At 48.4% G+C, this 9,057-nt stretch overlaps 1 protein-coding gene across 6 annotated transcripts in view; it reads left to right on the top strand.

The window, feature by feature from the left end:
• Positions 1–5,558: 5,558 nt before the first annotated feature.
• LOC137504419 (nuclear RNA export factor 1-like) overlaps positions 5,559–9,057 on the top strand; it is a 122,037-nt gene continuing 118,538 nt past the window's right edge. For 4 of the 6 annotated variants that reach the window (XM_068232823.1, XM_068232824.1, XM_068232822.1 and 1 more), the window contains exon 1: positions 5,672–5,871. In XM_068232823.1, coding sequence (XP_068088924.1) covers positions 5,691–5,871 — 181 coding nt within the window. In that variant the 5' untranslated portion in view covers positions 5,672–5,690. The other 2 variants (XM_068232827.1, XM_068232825.1) reach the window with 1 other exon arrangement.

The following is a 9,057-nucleotide window of genomic DNA, read 5'->3' as shown; positions in this document are numbered from 1 at the left end:
TTCTAAAAGAAGCCTTCACAGAAGGTATACGAAGATGTAGACATGGATTAAAGGGACCTTTTAGTAGTAAAAAAAAAAAAAAAAACTAAAAAAGAGGAACCAAGGAAGGTTATTGCGCTAGTAATCTTCCATTTCTTCTTCCATTTGGCTGCACCACGCATCATCTCCGTAGCAGTTATGACCTTCTGCCTGCGCCGCCTTCTACTTGCTAGTCTACGCCCAGGGCGGTAGCCCTGCCTGCACTGCCCAAGAAACGGCCCTTGTTCTGTATGAGAATATGGTTCAGCTGGGTTGCATTATACAAATACATTGAACTCTGGTTAGGTTGCACTTTGTAATAGCTATAGTAAAAATTATTGCAACCAGTTGAACATTTTTTGAAAAAAAGTTGCAAAAATGTTCACCCCACCCAGAGGAGGACTGGGACCTTTTGGCCTGGGGGGTAAATCACAACCTAGAGGCCCTTTCAACAGCAGCCCCAGCCCAAAACTATATCTTTCTTATGTGCAAATGTATAGCGTTAAGAAGTTACATTAAGAAAGCATAGATTCATGCTGGCTACTGGAAGGACTGTAATGGTGATGGGGACATATTTTTGCCATGTTTTGGGCCCTTTTCTACCAAATGAACATCAATTAAATGCCACAGCCTGCATGAGGATTATTGCTGACCATGTCCATCCCTTTATGATCAGTGTGCCCATATTCTGATGGCTACTTCCAGCCTGATAATGTACCATGTCACAAAGCTCACAACATCTCAAACTGCTTCCTTGAACATAATGGGTTTCAGTTTACTCCTATGGCCTCCACCAGATCATGGATGTGCATCCAACAAATCTGTAGAATCTGCTTAAAGAAAACCTGTACTGAGAAAAACGACCCCTGGGGGGTACTCACCTCGGGAGGGGGAAGCCTCCAGATCCTATCGAAGCTTCCCCTGTCGTCCTGCGTCCCATGGGGGTCCCGCTGTGCCCCTCCGAACGTCGGCGATGTAAATATTTACCTTCCCGGCTCCAGCGCAGGCGCAGTAGCGGCGCTGCGTTCAAAAGTAGGCGGAAATACCCAATCTCAGTCCGGTCCGTTCTACTGCACAGGCGCAAGTCTCCGGCGCCTGCGCAGTAGAACGGACCCGACTGAGATCGGGTATTTCCGTCTACTTCGGAGCCGAGACAGCGCCCCCGCTGGAGCCTGGAAAGGTAAATATTGAACAGGCTGCCGGATTTGTCGGGCTGGCTTTGAAGGGCTGCAGTGAGACCCCCGTGGGAGAGAGGAGGACGGGGGAGCCTCATTAGGATCCTGAGGCTTCCCCCTCCCGAGGCGAGTACCCCCCCAGGGGATGTTTTCCTAGTTATAGTGTCTCTTTAATGCTATCCTGTCAATATGGCCCATATCTCAGAAACCTGTCACAATTAGGGTAGTTCTGAAAACAAAGAGGGATCCAACTCTGAACTAGCAAAATTTACATATTAATGTGGGCAACAAGATCAATTTTCCTATGGTGTTTCTGTTGGTTCATGTATTAGACCAGAGGTAGTGAACCTATGGCTCAGGAGCCAGATGTGGCTCTCTTGATGGCTACATCTGGCTCACAGTTAGGGGTTGATTGACTAAGCTACACTGCTCAAGCAGCACAGCTAAGTGTGGCAGCGCAAGTAACATTTTCAAAGTAGCACACGCTACTGTGTAGCACGCACCACTAACTTACTTGCACTCCCCCCAAAACTAACTGCCGCTCCAATTGTCCCACCCTGGACCCTGTCAGCTCCAGTGACTTTGTAGGACGAGATCCCCCACAGTTTCATTGGCCCAATATGCTGCCTGTCACTCGACAGGCAGCCTATTGGGCCAAAGTGCGGGGATCTTGTCCTGCAAAGTGAATCAACCCCCAAGTCAGCTAGCTAATTGTACAAGCTGTTAGTCGGTATTTCTCCTGTCTGGCTCTCGGGGAAATTGCTGATACTCAAGAGAAGCTGAAGATGTGTCTGACACATCCACTGCCCGGCATATCAACTGTATACGCATCACCATGGCAACAGGGATGTGAGCCCTACTGTCCCAGTTTGAAACATATTGTATGGCTCTCATGGCATTGGTGTTTATGGCTCTCTCAGCCAAAAAGGTTCCTGACCCCTGTATTAGACTATCACTCAGCAATTATGAGCTCACCAAATGGCAAATTCAGAAACAATAACTCAAATATTAAATACAGCAATAATTTCCCCACATATTAAATGCAGAAATGCATCACACTACCCCACATATTAAAGCACACCTGAAGTAAAATGGATATGGAGGCTGAGCTATTTACTTCCTTTTTAAATTATGCAAATTGCCTGGCTTTTGGGTACTATAGACCATGGTTTAGTACTGGGTGTGGGCCCTGAAGAGCATTTTATACCATGTGGGTGCTGGCATAGGTGTGTACTGGGTGTTTTATGGGAGATTGCTGCTCGTTATGGGGGCTACCAAATCCCATGTAGGGGCTGGCCGCTGCCTATGAGAGGAACTTGGTGCTGATTATGAGGGGTATTGGGTGCCATGTGGGTCCTAGGTGCAAGTACTGGTTGCCAAGTAGGTACTGGGAGTGAGTACAAGGTGCTTTGTGGGTGATGGGTGCTGGCTGAGATGTACTGGTTGTCATGTGGGTGCTGAATGCAGATGCTCGGTGCCATGTAGGTTTTGGGTGTAGAAATAGGGTATTATATGGGTTCTGGCTATGATTAGGTGTTAGGTGTCATGTGGATGTTGAGAGCAGCTGCTAATTGTGTCTTGAGGGCTCGGGATGTGTGTACTGGATGACCTGTGGGTGCTAGTGTGTTTAGGTGTGGGTACTGGGTTCCAGATGGAGGTTGGGTGCAGGTGAAACTACTGGGTGACTTGTGGGTGCTAAGTGCAGGTAGTGAGTACCATGATAGTTCCAGGTACTAGTTACCATGTTGTTGCTAGTTTCAGATGAGTGCCATGTGAAGGCTGTGTGAGTACTGAGTGCCAGGTCAGGGCTGGGTGCAGCTAAATAGGTAAGGGGTGTGGGTGCTGGGTGCCATGTGGGTGACTGGGGAGGAGGGTGACAATATACTGCAAGGAGGTAGGGAAGGTGACACTAAGTACTGCAGGGTGGGAGGAAGGATGACAATATGTACTGCTGGGTGAGAGAGAGGGTGACAATATGTACTGCTGGGTGAGAGGGTGACAATATGTACTGCAGGGTGAGAGACTGTGACAATATGTACTGCAGGGTGAGAGAGAGGGTGACAATATGTACTGCAGGGTGAGAGAGAGGGTGACAATATGTACTGCAGAGTGAAAGGGAGGGTGACAATATGTACTTCTGGGTGAGGAGGGTGACAATATGTACTTCTGGGTGAGGAGGGTGACAATATGTACTTCTGGGTGAGGAGGGTGACAATATGTACTTCTGGGTGAGGAGGGTGACAATATGTACTTCTGGGTGAGGAGGGTGACAATATGTACTTCTGGGTGAGGAGGGTGACAATATGTACTTCTGGGTGAGGAGGGTGACAATATGTACTTCTGGGTGAGGAGGGTGACAATATGTACTTCTGGGTGAGGAGGGTGACAATATGTACTTCTGGGTGAGGAGGGTGACAATATGTACTTCTGGGTGAGGAGGGTGACAATATGTACTTCTGGGTGAGGAGGGTGACAATATGTACTTCTGGGTGAGGAGGGTGACAATATGTACTTCTGGGTGAGGAGGGTGACAATATGTACTTCTGGGTGAGGAGGGTGACAATATGTACTTCTGGGTGAGGAGGGTGACAATATGTACTTCTGGGTGAGGAGGGTGACAATATGTACTTCTGGGTGAGGAGGGTGACAATATGTACTTCTGGGTGAGGAGGGTGACAATATGTACTTCTGGGTGAGGAGGGTGACAATATGTACTTCTAGGTGAGGAGGGTGACAATATGTACTTCTGGGTGAGGAGGGTGACAATATGTTCCGCCGGGTGAGCGGGAGGGTGACCCTAGGTACTGCCGGGTGAGCGGGAGGGTGACCCTAGGTACTGCCGGATTAGCGGGAGGGTGACCCTAGGTACTGCCGGGTGAGCGGGAGGGTGACCCTAGGTACTGCCGGGTGAGCGGGAGGGTGACCCTAGGTACTGCCGGGTAAGAGGGAGGGTGACCCTAGGTACTGCCGGGTGAGAGGGAGGGTGACCCTAGGTACTGCAGGGTGAGAGGGAGGGTGACCCTAGGTACTGCAGGGTGAGAGGGAGGGTGACCCTAGGTACTGCAGGGTGAGAGGGAGGGTGACCCTAGGTACTGCAGGGTGAGAGGGAGGGTGACCCTAGGTACTGCAGGGTGAGCGGGAGGGTGACCCTAGGTACTGCAGGGTGAGAGGGAGGGTGACAATATGTACTGCAGGGAGCGAGAGGGAGGGTGACACTGGGAGGGCGCCCTCACCTTCTTCTTCTCCATCCCACTGACTCCGTCCCCTAATGGCCTAGCTGCGGCTGACGTTGTCCATGCGATCCACAATCAAGCAGCACTGGGGGGGGGGGGGGGGGGGGGGAGAAGCAGACAGCCACACAATATGTTGTGTAGGATATGGAGTCCCTCAGCTGGGATGTCCTGATCAAAAAGCGGGACATTATGCTAGTCAGCCTGGGACAGTGGACCCCTAATCTGGGACGTGTCCCACCAAAAGTGGGACATCTGCTCAGGGTAGTCCTGCGGCCGGGATGTATGGCTGCTGACCCAAGGAGTTTCCCGGGACAAATTTTAGCACGGGACAGGTGACCTTGAATCCAAGGGATGTCTGCTCAGGGTATGTTAGGATTCCTGTTGGGAGACCTCAAACTCCCAAGGACGGGGCTTCTCTATGCCGCAGACTGAGCTTTTTTGCACTTTTAATGTGGTACCGTGGTAAAATTGTGGGGGTGCTGCCTGCCACCCAGAGCCCCCTCAGGGGTCTCGCTGCAGCCCTCCGAACAGCGGCGATGTAAATATTTACCTTACCGACTCCTGCGCAGGCGCTGTGGCGGCTCTCGGCTCTGAAATAGGCATAAATACCCGATCGCCGTCGGATCTGCTCTACTGCGCAGGCGTAAGTCTCCGGCGCCTGCGCAGTAGAGCGGACCAGACTGAGATTTGGTATTTCCGTCTACTTCGGACCCGAAAGCCGCAACAGCGCCCCCACTGGAGCCTGGAAAGGTAAATATTGACCAAGCTGACGGAATTGTCGGACCGCTGTTCAGAGGGCTGCAGCGAGCCCCCCTGGGACAGAGGACAGCGTGGGAAGCCTCATTGGGACCGAGGCTTCCCCATCCCGAGGTGAGTACCCCCCAGGGGAACTTTTTGATGTTAGTGTCTCTTTAAGCACCGGCCAGACCAGGCTGTAACGATTAGTGCTGCTGCTTCCACCGGCCCAGATTGTCATTGTGTGAGCATCCCCCGGCCAATCCGCGTATGACCCCACCAGCCCTCACATCACCCCTGTGGAGCTATCGGCCCACACATACAGCAAAGCAATGCGCGGGTGGGCGTGGCGACTGGTGAGAACCTACGACGCACAACGCATTCCATCTGGCGCAGTTTGAGAAAGCCACGTGCGGAAGAGTTGTGCGTGGGCGGGACTAATGACGTCACCGGGCGGTTGACTATAACGTGGCCGGTTAGTTAGTTATTGGGCGACGCAGTCAGGTAAGTTTTATTTTTTCGGGGCCAGATGCGCAAAGAAATCACAGTCAGACTCCTGGAGTCTACTCTCCAGGCGGCCAGCGGTCACCTCCTGCGGGGGAACTACAATGCCCAGCATGCCCGCCTGTCCATACTAGTGGGAGGTGAAGCGGAGCAATGTAACAGTAATCAGATCTCCCCTCCCCCACCATCAACAGCCCAAATCAGAGGTGATTTCAGGTGATCACTCCTCTTTATGTGACTCAGGCCATCTCTTATACCTTCTGTGGTGGAGGCTTCCGTTAGAAAGCGGTCTAGCTGTTTTCACTACAGCATGTGCCATATAAAGGGTCACTGTCACCATGGCTCCCAACTGTCCCTTTTTTTGGAGGAACAGTCCCTCTTTGGGAGCCCTGTCACTCTCTCCTCCTCATTTGTCCCTCTATCAGGACTTTGTTCCTCTTTCTATCTATCTATGTGTGTGTGTGTGTGTGTATATGTATATGTGTATATGTATATAAATATATATATATATATATATATATATATATATATATATATATATATATATATATATATATACTTTATTACCATCCTGTAAATTGAAATATTACTAATTTTTTAAAATGTTAATATGAAGGCAAATGAACCGGGATAGAAAGGATAAGTGTGGTTTGAATTACAAAACGTATTTTTCTTATGAAATCTTTATGGTATGTGTGACGGGCGTGATCAGGGGTGTGGCAGGCGTGGCTTAAGTGTCCCTCATTATGATCTTAAAAAGTTGGGAGGTATGTTGTCACGCATCGACTGCTGTGCGTAAGAGCCTGTTGTACCCACTGGCGAGCCGGGTGATAGCCAAGCCCTCCTCATGTTTCATCACCGCTTGCCTTTTGATGATTTGTATTCAATGAAGGTGACGGTGACCACATATATTTGAGTGTCTGTGGGTGGGAATAGCTACACCCCCACTGCCTATTTTGTCTTGTATACGTGTGGGGGGATCAAAATTGCCCCTACTCCGACGACTCCGACTCCACAGCCCTGACAAAAATCTTCTGACTCCTCAGTTTATGATACCACCACTCCAACTCCGACTGCGGGTACCCAAAATGGCTCCAACTCCTTAGTCTAACACTTAACAGGGCTGTGGATTTTGAACAAAAATCATCCGACTCCTCAGTTTATGAAATCAACGACTCCGGGTACCCAAAATTGCTCCGACTCCTCAACTTCAACTCTGACTCCACAGCCCTGGTATGCAGTGTAGTATGGAGGTCCTGTTACCTATATGTGTATACAGTGTAATATAGAGGTCTTGTTCCCTATATGTGTATACAGTGCAATATGGAGGTCCTGTTCCCTATATGTGTATACAATGTAATATGGAGGTCCTGTTCCCTATATGTGTATAAAGCAGGGCTGTGGAGTCAGTACAAAAATCTTCCAACTCCGACTCCTCAGTTTCTGAAACCACGACTCCAACTCCGATTCCGGGTACCCAAAATTGCTCAGACTCCGACTCCTCGACTCTGACTCCTTAGTCTAATACTTAACAGGGCTGTGGATTTTGTACAAAAATCATGAGACTCCGACTCCGACTCCTCAGTTTCTGAAACCACAACTCCAACTCTGACTCCGGGTGCCCAAAATTGCCCCGACTCCAACTCCGACTCCACAGCCCTGGTATAAAGTGTAATATAAAGGCCCTGTTCCCTATATGTGTATACAGTGTAATATGGAGGCCCTGAACCCTATATGTGTATACAGTGTAGTATGGAGGTCCTGTTCCCTAGGTGTGTATACAGTGTAGTATGGAGGTCCTGTTCCCTAGGTGTGTATACAGTGTAATATGGAGGTCCTGTTCCCTAGGTGTGTATACAGTGTAATATGGAGGTCCTGTTCCCTATATGTGTATACAGTGTAATATAGAGGTCTTGTTCCCTATATGTGTATAAAGTGTAATATGGAGGCCCTGATCCCTATATGTGTATACAGTGTAATATGGAGGTCCTGTTCCCTATACAGTGGAGGAAATAATTATTTGACCCCTCACTGATTTTGTAAGTTTGTCCAATGACAAAGAAATGAAAAGTCTCAGAACAGTATCATTTCAATGGTAGGTTTATTTTAACAATGGCAGATAGCACATCAAAAGGAAAAACGAAAAAATAACCTTAAATAAAAGATAGCAACTGATTTGCATTTCATTGAGTGAAATAAGTTTTTAACCTTTGTTTGCAAGCACAGAGGTCAAACGTTTCTTGTAATTGATGACCAAGTTTGCACACATTTTAGGAGGAATGTTGGTCCACTCCTCTTTGCAGATCATCTCTAAATCCCTAAGGTTTCGAGGCTGTCTCTGTGCAACTCTGAGGTTGTGCTCCCTCAATAGGTTTTCTATTGGATTAAGGTCCGGAGACTGACTAGACCACTCCATGACCTTAATGTGCTTCTTCTTGAGCCACTCCTTTGTTGCCTTTGCTGTATGTTTTGGGTCATTGTCGTGCTGGAACACCCATCCACGACCCATTTTCAGTTTCCTGGCAGAGGGAAGGAGGTTGTCGTTCAGGATTTCACGATACATGGCTCCGTCCATTTTCCCGTTAATGCGATTAAGTTGTCCTGTGCCCTTAGCAGAAAAACACCCCCAAAGCAAAATGTTTCCACCCCCATGCTTGACGGTGGGGATGGTGTTTTGGGGGTCAAAGGCAGCATTTTTCTTCCTCCAAACACAGCGAGTTGAGTTAATGCCAAAGAGCTCTATTTTGGTCTCATCAGACCACAGCACCTTCTCCCAGTCACTCACAGAATCATTCAGGTGTTCATTGGCAAACTTCAGATGGGCCTGCACATGTGCCTTCTTGAGCAGGGGGACCTTGCGAGCCCTGCAGGATTTTAATCCATTGAGGTGTAATGTGTTTCCAATGGTTTTCTTGGTGACTGTGGTCCCTGCTAATTTGAGGTCATTCACTAACTCCTCCCTATATGTGCATACAATGTAATATGGAGGTCCTGTTCCCTATATGTATATACAGTACAATATGGAGGTCCTGTTCCCTATATGTGTATACAGTGCAATATGGAGGTCCTGTTCCCTATATGTGTATACAGTGTAATCTGGAGGTCCTGTTCCCTATATGTGTATACAGTGTAATATGGAGGTCCTGTTCCCTATATGTGTATACAGTGTAATATGGAGGTCCTGTTCCCTATATGTTTATACAGTGTAATCTGGAGGTCCTGTTCCCTATATGTGTATACAGTGTAATCTGGAGGTCCTGTTCCCTATATGTTTATACAGTGTAATCTGGAGGTCCTGTTCCCTATATGTGTATACAGTGTAATATGGAGGTCCTGTTCCCTATATGTCTATACAGTGTAATATGGAGACCTTAATCCCTAGATGTGTAATA

The sequence above is a fragment of the Hyperolius riggenbachi genome, chromosome 4, assembly GCF_040937935.1.
Source record: "Hyperolius riggenbachi isolate aHypRig1 chromosome 4, aHypRig1.pri, whole genome shotgun sequence".
Classification (NCBI taxonomy): domain Eukaryota; kingdom Metazoa; phylum Chordata; class Amphibia; order Anura; family Hyperoliidae; genus Hyperolius; species Hyperolius riggenbachi.
The sequence above is the reverse complement of the archived record's forward strand: the minus strand, read 5'-3'. Positions and strand labels throughout refer to the sequence as shown.